Source organism: Triturus cristatus, chromosome 1_2, assembly GCF_964204655.1.
Source record: "Triturus cristatus chromosome 1_2, aTriCri1.1, whole genome shotgun sequence".
Lineage (NCBI taxonomy): Eukaryota > Metazoa > Chordata > Amphibia > Caudata > Salamandridae > Triturus > Triturus cristatus.
In genome coordinates, this window is record NC_140580.1 from 205,380,034 (window position 1) to 205,400,194 (window position 20,161).

The 20,161-nt window shown below is 45.0% G+C and overlaps 1 protein-coding gene across 2 annotated transcripts in view; it reads left to right on the top strand.

Moving 5' to 3' along the window:
• Positions 1-1,394: 1,394 nt before the first annotated feature.
• CDH23 (cadherin related 23) overlaps positions 1,395-20,161 on the top strand; it is a 1,199,511-nt gene continuing 1,180,744 nt past the window's right edge. For both annotated transcript variants that reach the window (XM_085603466.1, XM_085603467.1), the window contains exons 1-2: positions 1,395-1,611; positions 6,332-6,484. In XM_085603466.1, coding sequence (XP_085459592.1) covers positions 1,443-1,611; positions 6,332-6,484 — 322 coding nt within the window. In that variant the 5' untranslated portion in view covers positions 1,395-1,442. The remainder of the gene's footprint in view (positions 1,612-6,331; positions 6,485-20,161) is intronic.

A 20,161-nucleotide genomic window follows, 5' to 3' on the forward strand; every position in this document is an offset into this window, starting at 1 on the left:
CTGGGTTAATGCACAAATGCTTCTCCGGTGCTGTATATGGATCTGGGTTGCACGCACTTGATAGGAAGGTTCGGTGCATTTAGACCGGTCCGCAGGGGTATTCTATAGCTGTGAGTGTGTGCTCACGTGTAGTTGTTCGCCGGCCCTCCTTGTGTACATAACATGCCACATCCCAACACTATAAGTCTTAAAACAACTACATGTTTCATGTGTTGGTATTTTACAAAGATGTCACCAGTGAAGCAGTGCCGGTAACGCGCCCCCAGAATAACACCTCTGCGCGCCAGTTGTTGTTTTAAATGAGGCGTGCGCTGGGGGGATGGTGGGGAGCTTATGCGCTCGAATAATGTTCGGTTCGTTATGTACCGGCGATTCCAGCAGAGGCATTTATTAAACTGCTGCTGCAGCAGCCGTCTACAGATATGCTTCCCTAAATTGGGGCTTTGCATCTAACGCCTTGGCTCCATCAAGTGGCCAAGTGGTGCAATAGCAAGGAAAATCAGTGACACTCGGTTTAAACCGAGTCAGCTGATTTTCACCCGGTAGGGTACTGTCGGGGAGAGTCGGTTTTAACCGAATTCCGGACAGCCTACGTATATAGAATGACATACACACACATGTGACACCACTCATGCATGAACCAGCAGAAGGATGCATGCTCCATTCTTTTGTTTTTCCACTAATCCAAGTTAAAAAAGTGAAATGTGTTTGTAGGATGAAAGTGCTTTTGCTCTGCGGAGTGGCCCTACATCCAATGGCAGCTGCCATGCCCTCCAAAATACAAAATTGTAATTTTTTTGAAGGTCTCTGAGAGGTTTGGTGAACAACAGAGGAGTCAGTGGAGAGAGCGGGGGAAGCAATGTAGATGGGATGAAGGAATGTCAGAGGCACTTCACTTGTCACTGGCTCCAGAGGAGACCAAAAAGTATTTGAAAAAAAACAGAAAGGGAAGGGTGGGGGAGGAGAGGATGGAGTAACACGGAGAAAGCAGGGGTGGGGGTAGGTGTTTGGGTGGTGCGAAGCAGCACATGAATGAGAAAGCTAGAAAGCACATTAACTCTCATCTAGCGGCGAAAGAATAAAAATGAGAAAAAAAAGTTCCCTTAAAGTGAGCAGTGGAAGAATACTAGTCATCCAATCGAAAGTTTGCTATTAGACTATCGTCCTGTTGAGGATCACCAAATAAGAAGCAAGCAAGTGAGAGTGACACTAAAGCCAACCATTGGTAAGCCCAATATCGGTTTTTGGTCTGGTCCAAAAGAGACTTTTGCCTACAAACAGCTAACAGGTGTTTGATAGGCAAGACATAAAACGCTTTTGTGAATTAGGCCTAATTATCCTGCCACTGCTAGTTTCCTTTGGTTATATTTTCCTCTCCTTATGCTCGTCAGGTGGTGGTAATAGACCTAGACGATGGTCTCAATGGTCAAGTGACGTACCGCATGCAGGTGGGAATGCCACGCATGGACTTTGTGATCAACAGCACCAGCGGCCTAGTGATCTCCACAGCAGAACTGGACAGAGAGAGGATTCCCGAGTATTACCTGCGGGTGGTTGCGAGTGACGCTGGGGCCCCACCAAAGAGTTCCACCAGCACACTGACTGTCCGAGGTAATTGTGTATTGTCATCAGAGGTTTTTGTAATACAATTTTCAGTTTGAATGCCATTTTCTGCTGGGGGACACCATGTTCAATGTGTCATTCAAGCAAAATGACCAGTCCATGAGCACAGATGCACCTTATTCCTCTTACAAGCAAGCTAATCCGTGACGGAATATGAGAGCCCGGCTACATGGCGCATAGCATGTGGCTGTATGTTAAGATTCTGGTCCTATTAGACATTCAGTGTGAAGGTGCTTCTAAGATGCCTCTTCTTGAAAAAGGATACAATTTAGCAACACCTTACCTGACAAATTGGTGGACAACTCATTAGAGTTATTTTCTTAACTACATGTTTCCATCTCCATATCAGGGCCTTGCCTCCCACCTTCTTTGTCACAGAACTCATATCTACGTTTGTAGATTTCCCTTTCAAAACTGATAGCTCATTTTAATCACCGTTCCTGAGGTATAAATGTGTCCAGATATTTCAAATAGCTTTGTCTGTTTCCATTTCAGTTCTTTTCTCCCCATGAACCTGAATCAAAAAGAATTTGGGGTCAATCAGAGTTTGCTGAATTGGGTGCACTGCCATGAATTGGTAATGTTCCTGTCCCACGAAGGTAGCGGTTTTCTCAGAGTCCGAGAAGTACTGACTTTACACCGGTATAATCAGTGCTTTAAATGGAAAAAGATAGTGCCGGTACTCACCAAATTGATTGGGGTGGGTCTGGATGGGGTGTGTCTGGAGGGTGTGTCCAGGGCTGGGCTGAAAACCGAAACTGGCCCTGGCAAACTGCTTGGATGGTCCCCCTGGGGGGAGGGGGTGTGCAGCCGAGCTGTTTGCTAGGCCCGGTTTCAGCCGATTTTGTTACAGGGGTCAATATTGCCGGCCCTCAGTAAGAAAAACGGCCTCCCTGGGGCCGAAAACCGCCCCCCACCCTTCTTTAAATGTAAAGTGCCCTAGTGCCCTTTGGCCAAGTTCAGGTCATAGGTGCAGGGCGTAATTGGTATTTTTTTGGTGTCTTATATAGTGTGGACTTGGCCAAGGGCATTAAAGAGTTTTTCGTGAGAAGCAGGAGTTTTATGTGAAAGCATACTTTTTTGCTTTTATGGAACTGGGAGATTTTCGTGATCTGCTTAGAATCACATGATGTTGAGCTGATGCTGGGATTTCACCTCCCTGTGCCATAAAAACAAAAAAGTGTGCTTTTATGTAGAGCTTGTGCTTCTCATATAAAGGACTTTCATGCCCTCCTGCCAAGTTTTCACTTTATATAACTGCAAAAAACTCGTACCAATTCTACCTTGCACACACAAGCCGAACTTGGCGAAAGGGCATTAGGCGCTCTGACAGACAATGGTGAGTGTATTCCAGCACTTCAACCTTACACTATAAGGAGATGTGGCTTGAGGGCAAGAGCTCCCGACACTGAATGGTCACGCTGTCAGTTGACAGTGTGACCATTCCAGTGTCGGGAGCTCAAGCCCTCAAGCCATGTCTCCTTATTCCTGTCGCTCTGTCAGTTAGATTGTAAGGCTGCAGGAGCAACCTCCCTCTGGAATACACTGGCCATTTACTGTCACACACCCATACAGCAGAGCCTGACCCCAGCATGCCACTGATAGTACACTATAAGTACCCTTGACACAAGGAGAAGTCCCGGTTCTCAATGGGAGAACACTGAGAAGTGCCGGTACTCAGTACCGGTGAGTACCGGCCCAACTAAAGCACATGTTATAATCTTAACTTTTTACTTGGAGGCCTCCCCTCCTCGTACCACCAGGCCCTGATCATCCTGTCCTATTTAGTGCAGGGAAACCATCTTTTCCTACCCGGGACTGCATCAGACTTGTCCTCTGCTCCTCAATGATCAGTTCTGTCCAGCCGAAGTCGAGGGTGGATTAAAGGCACAGAGATCCTCACCTGCCTGGAGGGGTTTTCTGAATAAGACAGATGGTCCTAAACAAGATAGTCAGAGCCCTTAGACCCCACTGACCCTGTGGGTAGTGAAGGAAGTGACCTAATTAGGGCCACCCGGGTCACTCATGACCACCTCCCAGCCTTCCATACAAATGAAGATTTGGTCAGACAGTAGAAAATACAAACCAAAGTTATTTTATTAGTATTCACTCAAGCGGAGTCCAGTCTGCCCAGCCTCATTTGATAGCTGCTGAGGGACTAACCCCCGTCCACAAGGTAAAGTTAGATATACATTTCCAACACCTCTAAGACATCCCAGACTGGAATTTTCCAGCCTGGGCACAGATGAACAAAGGAGGTACAGAAAGATGAGCTACCATCCTGAGACCGGGTACACATCTTAGCTTCAAGGTTACTCAGCCCGTGCCCATCTCTCTGAGAGTGGGAGCTGGGCTACATACGAGGAAAGGCATGCAAACACAGAACAAGCTATTCATTAGTGCAAAGAAGCGCAACCTTGAATAATAAAAAGAAACAATTGAGGCTGCTTTCTGCTGAGGCAGACAGTATGAGACAGAAGCTTCATTTCGATCATGGCACAAAATGGCGGCTGAATACAAAATGGTGCTGCAAATGCTAACTTAACTCGCACAATGCTTGAAGGAGTCAGCTAGACATATTTTCAGCCCAACAGAAGGCAGTATGTCCGCCAGACTTTAAAGAGCTTCTTTGTTACACAAAGTGCATTACAACAGCGTAAAAGATTTGCGCAAATATGTCACTGCCATATCATTCACTAAACAAATGCATTTGTGAGCCTACATGTCCCCAGAGTTCTTGCACCAACTTAAAGTTGGGCATTGTTCATTCAAACAGGGGACTATGCAAATAAAAGTGCTGCTTGTTAAAACACTTTAGACCTGCAGCCATGGCTGCAAGACCATGGCTCTGCTATTTTGAGTATTCTGGTCCCAGTGAATAAGAATATGTCTGAAGCAGGAAAAAACCTTGGGGCCTGCAATGATTGTCCTGGTGATTCCTGACTCTGTTAAGCAAGGGCAGACAGGCCTTTTGTCTCCAGCACTCAACTGTCCCCATTAAACGTTCTGATGAATACACAGGTGGGTGCATAATCCCTGCATAGTTATGAGCAGGAAGAGTGCATAAGACTGTTCCTTGCAGTCAGCCCCCATTGCATGCTAAGGCCACTTTGTGAATAACACTTTCCAAAATCTGCATTATCTGCAGAAATGATGGGAAGCATTTATGGGATATTTGAGCATGTTTGGGTCAGATTTTGTAAATTGTCCCTTTTCTGCTAGCACAGGCATCTTTGAAACCTTGTGTTGTCCCACTCTGACGCCATTCCACTTTTTAGGCCTATGATTTGAGGACTCAGTTGTAAAACAGCGCTGTTGCTGATATTAGACACAGAGTGGGCTTTAGGTTGCCCCTTTCAGTCATAGTTTTTTTTTCAATCATTCTATTTCATCCGTTGGCTTGAGATGTTGTCATTCAAGTACCGACTCAGTCTATTGGAGTATTCATTTCTCACCTAATGCTATTGACTATGTGAATACTTCCTCTTCCTCTTCCATTCACCCATGTGCTTGCATGTAACTGTATGACGTACTACCTTACATCTTTTGTCCATTCTGTCCACTTCTGCTGCCTCTTCTTGTCATGTGTCTCGCTCTAATGTGCTAAAGCTGCAAATGGTAGCACTTAAAACCCATACTTAATGACTTTACCAATGCTTGTTCAAGTTATATTTGTGTCACAGTCATCCTTGTTTCTTCCTTCCAGAGAGAGGCGGCAGAGAGTTAGGGTCATATTTATCATTGTTTCACGCAACGCAGCAAGAGACCATGTTGTGCTGCTTTGCGCTGCATGAAAGGGAGAGGAAGGAATGCGCCATATCTATCAAGATTTGGCACATTCCTGCTCTCTGCCTATGGTTATGCACAAACTGCTGCTTAGCCTCAATGCAGGCACCCTTGCACCATAGCGCAAGGGTGTTTGAGACAGAATTGTTTTTGCACAGGAAAGAACACCTTCCTGCATAAAAAAAATCGTCTGAGGCTTTTTCCTCTTTCTACATGTGCTGCATAAAGCATTACACTTAGGAAAAGAAAACACAGTGGCGTAGCTAGGCACTTTGCCGCCCGTGGCTATCTCTGCCATTCCGGCAATGCAGCTACACTTAAGAGCGGGGTGGGGGTACTGGCGATGATTCCTGCGTTTGCCGTCCCTGTGGCAAACTCATGTGAAAGCGGGGGGGAGCCACTGCCCCCAAAACCTGTGCCACATGGAGTGGACCACCCCCCCTTGCTACACTACTGAGAAAACAATGAGGAGATAACAATATTTCTCCTCGTTGCTCCTCCCCTGGGGAAGGCATAGCTTTTTGACGCATTCCCAGGTTTATCAGTCTTGGTAAATCCTTGAATGCACCAAAATCCATTGGTGAATACATGGGAACACCCACGCCCCACCCATGGAACGCCGCCCTTGGGCAGAGTAACACAAGGCAGAGACCTGTGCTGCCTTGCATTACAAGGTTTACCAAGCCACTAAGGCCCACACAAGGTGGCCTTGTATGGTTTGGTAAAAATAATTCTAGGTTTTGCGTCAGCCTTGTGCAAGGGTTATGCTAAACTTTGATAAATATGCCCTTCAGTGTTGAGTCATGGTATCCCTCTGGTCACTAACTTTTCACCATTCTGCACGAGAATTTTCAGTTGGCCACATACATCCTTGTGTTTCTTGTTAATGCAACTTTTTCACAATTGATTCTTTCTCATACAGTTCTAGATGTCAATGACGAGAGCCCCACCTTTACTCCAACGGAATACAATGTTTCTCTCGCTGAGGATGTACCTCGAGATTTCGTTGTGGCACGCATGAATTGCGTAGATGCCGATGCTGGTCTGAACGCTGAGCTGAGTTACTTTATCACTGGTATGTTTTTTGTTGTTATTTAAAAAAAAAATTTGAGCATCTGGTAAAACTCGATAGTTTTAAACCAAGGGCCCGATTTACGAGCCCCTTTGCGTCGCTCTTGCACCCCGCAACGTGGTGTAAGAGCAAATCAGAAATGAGATTTACGACACCACGCAAGGCCTCCTTGCATGGCCCTGAGTGGCCTCATAAATTTCTATTAACGCAACGCAGCGCAAATCACTGCGTTGCATTACTCAATGCCAGGGAGGCATTTACATAGGCATTGAATGGGTGTTCCCATGCAACATCCATGGATCTTGATGCATTCCCAGAGTTACCACAAGTGGTAAGCCCGGAGGATGCACCAAAAACCTACACCTTCCCAGGTTATGTAAAACAAGGAGAAATGTGTTTATTTCTCCTTGTTTGTTCTTCTTTCTATGAGTGGTGCATTCTACACGAAAACAATCCTCCTTATAATGCTGTCATCCTTGTACCATGGTGCAACTGTGCCTGCATAGACGCTAGGCAGCCCAAAGGGCACCAGCGCAGGGGATAACGTAGGAATGCACTGTATTGACTTAAAAGCAGCACATTCCAGCCCTTTCCTTGTCACGCAGTGCAGCACAGTAAGGCAATTTGCTGCACTGCGTGACTTGGCCATAAAGATGGCCCCAAGACTGGATGTGTGCCTTCAGCCGTACTGCCTCTTGGCATAAGTTATACTCTCACTTAACTCAGTTGTTTATACTTTATATAACAGAGAAGGATGAACTACAGAGTTGACCCTGCAGTGATGAAAAAATGTAACTAGGAAGCAAGCGCCATAGTTCAATAGGATACAGAGGGGCACCAGTTACAGGAATGCATAGACCTAAATCTCTCCGAGCAGACCGCATACGATTCTGATCCCAGCCAGTGAGTTAAGTGTACGACAACGTGCTAGAGGGAACCACTCTCTGGCCTAATATAATTTACTTTTGTCCAACCTCTACAAAGTTCAATAGCACGCTTGATGAATTAAAAACATGTTTTAGAATTTCCACATGTTGATGAATGCTTTTCTTGAGTAAAAACAAACGTAGACTAAATTAAACGTCTGTGAGTGGTCTTCCACATGTACGAGGCTTTAAAATGTGAGTTGACGCTTCTACCTCATAGACTGCTCACCGCCCCTTCATCCCCATCACTCGACTTTACAGCTTTCACTCCGCGCTCAAGATTCCAAATTGGCCTCCTGGCTCCCTCGGAGGACAATCAGTTGCTTTATCTTCCCCGCAGTGTACTTGGTCTTCGTTCATCTGAGCATGGTGGAGACTGCAGGCAGGCCCTTTTAGCCCACTCAGGAGTCAGGACGACGTTTACGTTTGAACCATACAGACTTGAGATGAGCTGCCACAGAGATAAGCGCGAAGCTATTTCAGCGTTTCCTTGCCGGAAGGCTGAGTTCGAGCTCCCTCTGCTGGTATATTTTAAAAATACTACACATCGCCAAAATACATTTTGTTTTGTTAAAAAAAAGTTTCTTGTACTTAGTGTTGTTTTATAATTGCCCTTACAAAGCGCTTACGAGGAGCTGTAGAGCATGATTCAAGCATCATACTGATCCCAGGTTATTGGTTAATAAGCTGCATTTACTTCAATATCTTTGTGGTAGATTCAATTATTAGAGTTCAAGTGTGATCATTCGTGAGGGGCGGTTAGTGCATCCAGATGGTTGTTTGGATTAGTAAATGACCCAGAGGAGAATAGATAATGCTAAATTGCAGATTATGTCCAGGGGACACCCAGAGCAGATCTGGCAATTTTGACGGAACCTGTCCCCCTGCTGCTTTTGTTAGTGGGGGCCAATATAGTAGCACAGCTGCAAAAAACCGGCCCTCAGTAACAACAAGCATTGGCATAGCCAATAGGTCTCGCCTTTGGAACCTTATAAGTATTTAGTTATGCAGCACAATATCCTTGGTGTAACAACAACTGGTGTATGGCAAAACACTTATAAGGTCCCAAAGGCGAGACCTATTGGCTATGCCAATGCTTGTTAGTTTTCCACCCTGCCCTTCCGAGGAAATTCTCAGTCGTAGCACATAAATGAGAATCTACTTAAATGGGGCATGTTGGAAAAATTCCATATGGTGTTGTATAGAAATGTAGATACATGTTAGCTAAATTATAGGCTATGTAAAATTGCATTTTCTGAACTTCTGTATCACTTTTGGCTTTGAGGGAAACGTTAATGAAAAATACATAGATTAGCCATTTTCTCAAAATTACCTCGGAGAGACCCAATCTGCAACACTCACAGAGAGGGTAACACCTGCTTGGCACATCACGAAAGTGCTGGCATGTTTCATGAATGCTCATTCAGAACCTATTTCTTTTTTAGCAAATGCATTCTAAAATTGTATTGTAAAATGTATTATTTGACAACACTTTTTTTTTCCCTTGGGGAGAACTTCCGGATCACCCCTTGACCGAGATATTCAAATATCTGAAGAATATGAATAAAGATTTAAACACATGCATTGTTCAGATGAGTGATGTCAGCAGGAGGGATCATGGGAGCTTGCTGTGCAGAACTTTCCGTTCTGCTGCGAGCTGCATTTGTGTAGCAAAAGATTCATTAATCCTTCACAGCGGAGTGGGGCTGTGAGCAGTGACATACCCCCCACCCCCCATGCTATGAATGGGGCAGTAATTGCGCACTAAAGTCAATGACTGGACAGTGACCTGCCTGCGACAGCAGACTTTCCTCTCAGCATCTGAATTTGCAGTGTGTCGGCACTGAGATCCCTGTTCCTTAAAGAAACAGAGCAGATAATACCCCTTATAGTAAGCAGCCACAACAAAGAATTACACATTATGAATGGGAGGTGGTAGGCAGCATAAATCAGTCGGTAAGACCGCTATCAGCTCCTTCCAAGTCGGTACAGGCAAAGAGAGAGCGAGCTCCGCAGTTACCCCCTGCCTTCACAGTGTGAATCCATGCCATGCTTTGTGGCAGGAGGTGTGGTTGCAAAACATTGTGCACAACCATGTGCATTGCCACGAGTAAGCGTCCGCCACGTACCCGCCAGGACTAATTGCAGCATTTTTTTTTGTTTGCACTTTAATTTAATATGGTGCGAACTCATCCCGGAGGTATTGGAGCGCTTTAGATGAGCACCAGTTACGTTACACAAGGACACATTCATTTGTGGTACGCACGCGGAGATTAAGCGATTTGCCCAAAATCACAGTGTGTTAAGGGCGACGCTGAGATTCGAACATGGTTCCCCAACTGCAAGGTCGGCAGCTCTGACCATTGCGCCACATGCTTGGCTTGTTTTTTTCTGCCCTTTACTATGTGCCACGAATGCTCGTAGGTTCTCTCACAAAATGGACTGCAGCTGTGCATACGTTTTCATCTAGCTTAGACAGTAAAAGCCGCTATGGATTGCTTTGTATAAACACCACGCATTGTGCCTTGAGATTTCTGTTGCCATGCTGGATTCTGCGAAGAGAAACTGCCCTTTTCGAGTAAAGTAAACAAGTCTGTAAAAGTCTGTAACCGCTCGCCACTCTTTTTCTGCTGTCTCACTTGGATGGCCTGCTTTCCTTCTGATCTTTATGGGGCCATGTGTTTGGCCCCATAAAGATAAGAAACCTTTTACTTCAGAAGGAAAGCAGGCGAGGCAACCAACTCTTTTCCAATGGCTGGCCACCGTTTAGCATAAACGGTGACGCCAGCCAATGGAAAAGAGGGGCGGGGCTTAATGCCCTTTACACAAAATACCCCACATCATTAAATCTCGCCAGCAAGTCTGCGCATGTGCACAGCCTACGCCAGGCGAGACCTAAAAACGCCCCCCGCGCTGCATAATCGCCCCCACACTTCCAGCATTCTGGGGAAGTGCCCGATGCCCGGCCCTGGTTATGTCTTTCAAAGAACTGACTTTGAAATACCTTGGTACACCTCCACACAAGCCAACATTCTGCAACCAAATAGAGGTAGAATTTTCAGTTGTGAAAATAGCTGGTTCACACACTAATGACATCACTGTAAATTGTGCCCACAACATCATAGGAAATCACATGACATTATTTCATAACCAGATTAGTGGGAATGATCACGCGGCATGACATGTCATACATGAGTGAGCTTTGATTTCTTTGGACAGCCTTAATCTTGTATTTGCAAAATAGTCGCACCTCTCCTACACGGGAACACGGGCTGCAATGTAAACAAGCATTTGCAATGCAATAGATCTCGCAATTGCAAGATTTTGAACTATTGGCACTGTAAATGACAATGCCTTTGATTTTTGGTTTTAAAAAACGTGGAATAATAAAACCCATTGTCATTTACAATACCAATAGGTCAAAGTTTGGCAAATGTGAGACCTATTGCAATACAAAGAGCACGGGATCCCTGAAGTGGGCGCCGCGCTACGCATTAAAGTTTAAAGTGAAAAAAAAGCAAAAACAGAGTGGGGTTTCACTTAAGCGGGTGCTGCGCTAAGCATTTAAGTAGAAAAAACTGAAACTGAGCGTGGTGTTCCTGAAGCGGGTGCTGCGCTCAGCATTTAAGTAAAAAAAACCCTGAAACTGAGCGCGGTGTCCCTAAAGCAGGCACCGCGCTCAGCTTAGAAGTTTAAAAAGGAAGAAGCGGCCGCCATAGTCCTGCGAGTACTGTGTGGGGTTGTAGGGTGGGACAGCCACTTTTAAAGTGAAAGCGCACATAGCACTACATACAAGAAGCATCCACCATTGTCCCGCGAGTGCTGTGTGGTCATGCTGCAAATAGAAGAAGCAGCCACCATTGTTCCCATTATTCATTAAACAAAATAGTGCTCACCGACTTAAAAAGCAGACTGTGTAACAAGACAAGTAAAAGGTCCAGTCGTTATGGGAGGTTACAAATGCAGACAAGGGTGTACCAAGGAGGGACTAACAAGCCTATTCACAACTGAAAAGCAACTATTTAGCAAGGACAGCAACAGGATCCAAATAAAGCAAGCATTTACAATGCAATTGGTCTCGCTTTCAGGACCTTATAAGTGTTTAACAAGAGCTTTGACCCTGCTAATGCACAATTGGGGTTACTGAAAGGTTATGTTTCAAGGCACATCTGTGGCCCTCTTCGCACATACCCATATAATCAATATAGTGCGCACCAAAACTGTGTTGAAGACCTAGGCCATGTTACAAGGTGACACATGAAAGCAGAGCTTTTTAACTGTGCCAAAAGCTGCCTAAATCCCCCTTCACATCTGGCACTCTTAAGGCAACAGTGAAAGGCCAAACACTAGAGAGGCTCACTATGCCACCTGGGGGGATCATTGCAGACTCCCATCTCCTTGACCCCCTCTTGCCTGCCAGGTGCACACAGCTCTTGCTGGAGAGGGATTGCACACTGAGTAGGAAAAGAGGGAGACACACGGACGAGGAGCAAAGACACAGGGAGATATGAGATGGCAGGGACGTAGGCAGAGAGTGGAGGGAGGTGATTTAAGGTAGAGGAAAGGTGAGGGAGCTGTGCGCTAAAGGAGAGAGATACAAAGTCATAATAGGATCAGGAAGCCCTCCTTCAACCTCTCCCAACACCTGCGTAAAATAACAAGCAGTGACAGGCATGCACTTCATATGTATGTATACATGAACCCACAGTGCTGGCACCGAAGCACGCGTTTTCGGGCAGTAGTGGGAACTTCATCACAGTGTAAGACAGCCACTGGATGAAGCAGGCTGACTCACTACTCCATGCTGTAACGGCAGACAGAAAAGGGGAACTTACCAATGTTTCAAAAATGCAAAAAATGTATGCACTACGAGACTGGTACTGCATTCCATTTTTTTGTTTGATTCAGTTACTTTCTTTCCTGACTTCACCAGGACCTCACTGCTCCAGAGAGAGAGACACGACCACAGCCAAATCCTCGTGGGAGAAGGCTTTTGGCACTATCCATGTCGGTATGTGGAAAAGGGGGAACATTTAAGCCCTTTCCTACGTAATTAATGACCACCTTGAAATGGGGATAGTCACTGTTGCAAGCAAGTCAGTAATGCCATAGAAAAGGGTCTAAATGTTCTCCAGTATTGGGATGTCTTTCATAGATTCACATGCTTGAATATTCCCTGTCGTCGAAGTGGGAGTCCCACGGTACATAATATAGCAATATAGTAATAACATAAGCCTATTAGGCATAAAAGAAAGTAAAACCATTGAGTTTTCATGGATGGACAACTTGTCCCTTCTATAACATATTACTGTTGTTATGTTCTAGTCCAATTTCAGCCAATCAGGTGTCCGCACCCTCTAGAACCCTCTCCCCAGAGACTCAGGCTCTCTACCGCACGTCGTGTGAAGGGAGACTCCTTGAGCTTGCTCAGTTTTTCTTCTCATATTTCATCAGAAGATTGAATCTATCATGTCTACTACCAAGAAATCCCTCTTCAGACCTTGTGGGAGTTGTGCTAAACTGAGACTTCATTCTGAAGATCCTCACAAGAAATGTATTTTTTGTTTATATCCTGAACATCAGGTAAAGGACTGTAAAATTTGTAGAACCTTCTCACAAAAAACTTTAAAAGATAGAGAAGGGTGTCTCCGTCTGTGGCTACAGAAGTTGAAGACTTCAGAGAATCCTCTTTCAGATGTGGAGAGTGTGTCTTCCATACAAACTGCTCCCTCTTTGAAAAGGTCCAGTGACTCTCAAAAGGTTTCTCCTAGACCTAGTGGCGAAGAAACATCATGGAGAGAAGACTGCTACTCAACCTTCTACTTCAAGAGGGGTGATTCCCCCCCCAGGAGTCTCTCTGTATCCTGTACGCCCCAGAGATCTGATTCTCAGGCGTCTAAGACTCCATCTGTGCAGTTTTTACCTCAGAAACTGCCTCCCTCGTCGACGAGCTCATCAACGCTTCCTCCGTTGACGAGAGCTGCCGTCGTCGCATCTACATCGACGACTTCGGCATCTATGTCTATGAAGCCAACGATGATCATGTCGTCGGCGTCTTCACCGTCGACGTTGGTATCAGTTAAGGTGAGACCCATTTCATCGACGCTGCCTTTAACTTCGTCGTCGACGGCAATCAAGCATAGAAAGAAGCAGACGTCGTCGACGGGTGCTTCGTCGTCTACGGTAGCTTCGTCGTCGACGGGTGCTTCGTCGTCGACGGTAGCTTCGTCGTCGACGGTAGCTTCGTCGTCGGCGGTAGCTTCGTCGTCGACGGTGGCTTCGTCGTCGACGGTGGCTTTGGCGTCGACGATGGCTCCGTCGTCGACGGTGGCTTCGTCGTCGACGGTGGTTCAACCACGAATTTCAGCATCAGCAACAACGGCTACGACTCCGACTCTAGACTTGCTACCACTAGGGGCTTCATGCTCTCTGCATCAGCGTCGGCATTCGTCTCTGGATACCCTGATGCCACTTAAAACTCCTGTGCAGCCTCCTGAAATGCTTTTTTCATCTGATAATGAGGAATACGAGGATGATAGGTTCCGGGCTGCTCGCAGTCCTTCAGAACTTCTAATTAAATGTCAGGACTCAGATGATGATGACAAGGACTTGCAACAAGATGATTTCTCAACTTATGACACGCATCCAGTTCAAGAACTTCCTACGGCACAATTGCCTTTAAGTCTTATTTCCAACCTACAGTACATGCTGGATGATTATAATCGCCGTTTTCCACGGTCTGGGCATACTACTCCAACACCGCAGACATCTCAACAACCTATTTTAAATAGGGAAACAGTAGTCACACCTACATCAGTGACAAGAGATAGAGGTCTTGCGGTTCCTTAAATCATACTGGAAGATATTGTTGAGGAACAGGATGATGACGCTGACAAAGAGGAGGGTGAGCTGGATGATGCTTCCCTCTTTTCTGATTGGGACAACTATCAGATACAAACACCTTCTCCTGCTGATCCAGCTCCTTTGGATTCTCCACCAGTTGACATTGGTGGTTTTCATTTGCTCATGGAAAGAGCAGCTAAAAGATTTCACCTCCCTATGACAACCAGAGAGGAGGATTGTTTCTTATATGATTTCCAGGATCAACCTCAAAAGCAGGTCCGTTGTATTCCGATCATTGATTTTATTTGGCAAGAGGGCCTTAAGTTGATGCAAACTCCTAATTCCATTCCGGCTATCCTTCCTAGGATAGACAAAAAATACAAAGCTCCTCCAAATTCTCCTGCCTGTTTAACTTCGCAAACAAAGCTTGATTCCATTATTACTCAGGCAGCCCAACGCCTATCTAGAAACTCTTCATCTCCTTTGTCGGCACCTCCAGATCGAGAAGGTCGACGGCTGGATGGTATAGGGAAAAAAAATTCCACTATGGCAGCAGCTACAGTACAAGCAGCCAATTCTTTGGCGATCCTGGGCCGCTACGATCGCCAAATGTGGTCGGACATTTCATCTCTCATTAATCTTATTCCTGAAGCATCTAGACCAGAGGCTTTAAAGATTCTCCAAGAGGGAGAAAGAATTGCTTCGGAAATTATAGATTGCGCCATTGATGTGTCCTCTTCTGGCTTCCGTCTTTTGGCTGGTGCAGCAGTCCTCCGGCGTCAGGGCTGGTTACGGGCCACGTCTTTTCGTCAAGAGGTACAAACAAAGATACCGGACATGCCTTACGACGGTGAATCACTTTTTGGCCAGCATATATATGATGCCCTTCAAGCAATTAAGAAGGACACTGACACAGCTCGTGCTTTGGGATCTATGCAATTCAAATAGCAACCTTTTCGAGGCGCAAGAGGTCGTGGTTCCTCTTCTTCCTTTCGAGGCCATTCAAACCAATACAGGCAAGGACAGAGCCGCTACTCCTCTCAAAATCAGCAATCTTATCGGCAGCAACATTCTTCCAACTACAGACAATACAGAGGCAAATCTTCTTATAGAGTAAAGGATTCCTCTAAGAAACAATGACTCTCACTACCCTCAGTCGCGAACTCCTCAAAAACTTGGAGATCGAATCTCCCGTTTCTACTCCAAATGGTCACAAATTACTACCGATCAATGGGTTCTCGATATTGTACGCAGGGGACACGCTTTGGAATTTGCAAAGATTCCTCCAAAAACTCCACCAAGAGGTCCCCCTCCTGCCCACTTAAAAGAGCTTCTGCGTCAGCTCAATATTTTATTGAGAAAAGGCGCGATCGAAGTGGTGCCAAAACTACAGAGGGGCAGGGGGTTCTATTCAAGGTTCTTCCTCATAGATAAAAACTCGGGAGAATGGCGTCCCATTTTGGATCTACGAGCCTTGAACAAGTATATAAAGACACAAACTTTTCGTATGTTGTCCCTTCAAGAAGTACTCCCTTTTCTCTCCCAAGGAGAATTTATGACAACTTTAGATCTCCAAGGCGCTTATTTTCATCTTCCCATATTATCAAGACACAGAAAATTCCTCAGACTCAGGGTGGCCGGAAGAGATTTTCAATTCAAGGTTCTGCCATTCGGCCTTCGTTCTGCTCCCCGAGTGTTCACGAAAGTCCTTGCACCGGTGGCAGCTTACCTTCGTCTTCAGGGAGTACAAATCTTTCCCTACTTAGACGACTGCCTTCTGAAGTTTTTCGAACTAGCGTCCAAACAAACTCTGTTATGCAGATCCCTCTTCCAATCTCTGGGCCTCACACTGAACATAACAAAATCTCAGTTGCGCCCGGCTCAAAACCGATTGTTCTTGGGAGCCATTCTGGATACCAGTCTAGGGAAAGCTTTTGTGTCGCACGAAAGACGACAACGTCTTCGCGATCTAGCGGCTTCTATCCATCAAAAAGAGTTTGTTTCTGTCCGACAGTTGAAGTCTTTCCTAGGGATGTTGTCCTCCTGCATTCCTCTAGTCCCTCACTGCCGCCTGAAGATGAGACCCGTCCAGGAAGAACTGGACAAGCAATGGGCTCAGGGACTTTCAACGACCTACTCAGAGTCACCCATCGTCTAAAAAGAGCTCTTTTATGGTGGACTCACGAAGAAAATGTCTCCTCGGGCGCCCTTTTCTGGCGGACACTCCACAATTCACCCTCACCACCGACGCATCTCTCGAGGGGTGGGGCGCCCACTTGCAGGGTTAAACTGTGAAAGGCAAGTGGTCTGTTCATCAAAAGACAAAACACATCAACCTTTTAGAATTACTGGCCATTTTTCTGGCTCTGAAAGCTTTCCGAACCATCATCTACGGAAGCACGGTGTTGATCCGGAGGTCAGTTTTGTTATCCCTTCAGGCTCAAAAAATTTGGGATTGGGCGATTCAGCATCGCATCCTTCTTGCAGCAGTCCATGTTCCGGGAGCGTCAAACAATCTCGCAGATTCCCTAAGCAGATCGTCCACAACCAATCACGAATGGGAATTACACCAACCCATTCTGGATCACATCTTTCAGCTATGGGGTCCCCCAAATCTGGATCTTTTCGCAACTTATCTGAACCGAAAATGCCAGTTCTACGCAAGTTGGCTTCCCCAACCAAAGTCATGCGGGAATGCTTTTTTGATGAACTGGTCCAAAATTTATGCTTACGCTTTTCCACCAATACCTCTAGTCCCCAAGGTTCTACGGAAGATGAGGAAAGAACCCTGTCAGCTAATCCTTATAGCCCCCCGATGGCCTCGACAAATCTGGTTCATGGAACTGCTGCTCCTGTCTCAGTGCGAACCGATCATGCTTCGTCCTCTTCCGAATCTTTTGATCATGGAACACGGTCAAATTTGTCATCCCGATCCTGCATCTCTACACTTAGCGGCTTGGAACCTGAGCACTATGAATTTGTGAATTTAGACATCCCTTTAGATTGCAGAGAAGTCTTGGCAAAAGCTAGAGCACCTTCAACAGTAAAAACATATAAACTCAAATGGAAAAGATTTTGTTTATGGTGCAGTGATGCCAAAATTCATCCTATACATTCCAAGCCAGAACAACTTTTGCCTTTCTTTTTGCACCTAGCGAAATCAGGCCTCTCATACTCTACCCTTAAAGTCTTTCTAGCGGCAATCTCACGATTCCGACAAGATGGCTCTAACTCCCTTTACTCGTCAAGAGTAATTCAACAATTTTTCAAAGGGCTTTTTCGGATGTTTCCTCCGATACGTCGGCCTCCTCCACCTTGGCATCTAAACATTGTATTGGCGCAGCTCATGAAATCACCATTTGAGCCAATCCATAAGGTGAGTCTCAAATATGTCACTTGGAAGACTTCTCTGCTCCTGGCTCTTACATCCTCACGCCGGGTTAGTGACCTGCAAGCATTTACCATTAACCCACCTTTTCTTCAATTTACTAAAGACTCTGTCCTGCTTCGCACCAATCCGGCCTTTATCCCTAAGGTACCATCTGATTTCCACCTCAATGAGCCGGTTGTTTTAAAAAAAAAAAATCCAAATCCTCAGACTACTGCAGAAAAGACTCTTCATTCTTTAGATGTCAAAAGATGTCTCAAATTTTATCTTCAGAAAACGGCTGCTATTCGCAAGAATGACCAACTCTTTGTGGCCTACGGACGGATGCGACAAGGTCATCCGGTCACCAAACAATCTATAGCACGCTGGATATCTTCTACTATTGCCTTTTGCCATCAACAAGCAGAAAAACCTCTTGCTGCTGATGTTAAAGCGCATTCCACCAGGAAGGTTTCTTCTTCTACGGCGCTATTTGCTGGGGTGCTTCTTCAATCCATCTGTAGAGCGGCAACATGGTCCAGCAGACACACCTTTACGAGACACTACTGTCTGGATGCTGCAGACAACACGGACACAGCCGTGGGACAAGCAGTCCTTCGTAATCTTTTTAAATAAGGTGAGCCTCTGATGCTTCCCTCCTCCTGCATACAAGGTACTTTTCTTTCTTTATTTATTTATTTATCTATAGCTATATATATATATATATATATATATATATTTATATGCATATAGCTTTTTGCACTGTATTTGCTATTGCTTTGCTTCTTATGTACCTTGTATTGTTCTGATATCACTGCTCACTACTCTTATTCAAGCATGTGAATCTATGAAAGACACCCCAATACTGGAGAAGAACAAAAGTTACTTACATGTAAACTGTGGTTCTACAGTATTGGTGTCTTTCATAGATTCACATGCGACCCACCCACCTCCCTGCAGAGGCTCTAATCATGTATTTGACTATTATGTCACTCTTGTGCTACGAAAATCTGAGAGCCTGAGTCTCTGGGGAGAGGGTTCTAGAGGGTGCCGACACCTGATTGGCTGGAATTGGACTAGAACATAACGACAGTAATATGTTATAGAAGGGACAAGTTGTCTATCCATGAAAACTCTATGGTTTTACTTTCTTTTATGCCTAATAGGCTTATGTTATTACTATATTGCTATATTATGTACCGTGGGACTCCCACTTCGACGACAGGGAATATTCAAGCATGTGAATCTATGAAAGACACCAATACTGGAGAACCACAGTTTACAGGTAAGTAACTTTTGTTCTTCTCCCTCTTCCAAATAACGACATGGATGGTGCCTCACTCCATGCACACAGAAATGGTGGGTTGAGGGAAACGAAGCATTCATGCTAGGAGGGCGGAAGGCTCAACACCAATCGGGAGGGTGAGATCTTTGAAGCTTCAAGGTGGGCTTCTGTGGTGGCCTAATTTTTAAAAAATGACGCGCCAGCCGAACAAATGAAAAAGGCAGCCATTAGGAGCACTTAGCAAGCATGGACAAAAGATCACTATGCACAATTTGCGCTTCATCTGATAAGGGAGGATGGGCCATCACACGCTAAACAGTGTGATGGCCAAACAAAATGCTCTCTAAGTTAAATCACCAGAGGTAAAGCTGAGCACACAAAGGAGGGACTGTTACTGAAATACAGCAATAACAAAACTGCATTTCTGATTGACAAAGACAAAAGCCCATAAGAATCGCCGGGTGTGCCACAAGTCATAGAATAGGATACAACAGGTCATCAGTTTCAGTTTTAAAGCTTTATTCGACATTTGTCATAAAAGCATTCCCCTATCCCTAATACAATAAATACTATATATAAAAATACATATTAAACATGGAATGTCGAGTAAATACATAATAAAAATACAAGTACTTCAATTTGTCAAATTTCTTAAAATATAGATTTTTCTATAAATAAAATACAATAATTCATATGGGAGAGTGCAAGATTGAGAATATACATAATTTCATTACGATACAATTGCCATAAGTGAACGAGTACGAATTGACCATGACCAGGCCAAAAATTTTGCTACCCCAACCACAAGCAATATGGAACAATCTGTTTCAAGTATCCTTAGGGCTGCAGATTGGCTACGGGTTCCCAAACTAGAGCACACAGGTTTTAACCATTTGCGTCTGGGGGACGAATACAATGGGCAACAGAACAAAAGATGGGAAATGTGCTCAATTTGTTCTTTACAGTGGTGGCAATGTTCATCCCATACTGGGGACCAGTGCTTCTTAAACGCATTCACCGGGAGTGTACCTATGCGAAATTGAAAATAAAGTTTTCTATCAAAGGGTTTTTCAATGATATCCCAAAAAATTTCGCAAGAAGGGTACATTTTTATGTCCAAGAAGCGAGATGTTAGGCTTGTACTTGTGACGTCACTAAACATTGTAAAATATACCATTTCCCAATATAGGTCTTTCAGCTTTGCCTTCGTAGGAAAGCAGGTTACGTCTTTGGTATCCCATAGATGATTCAACTTCATT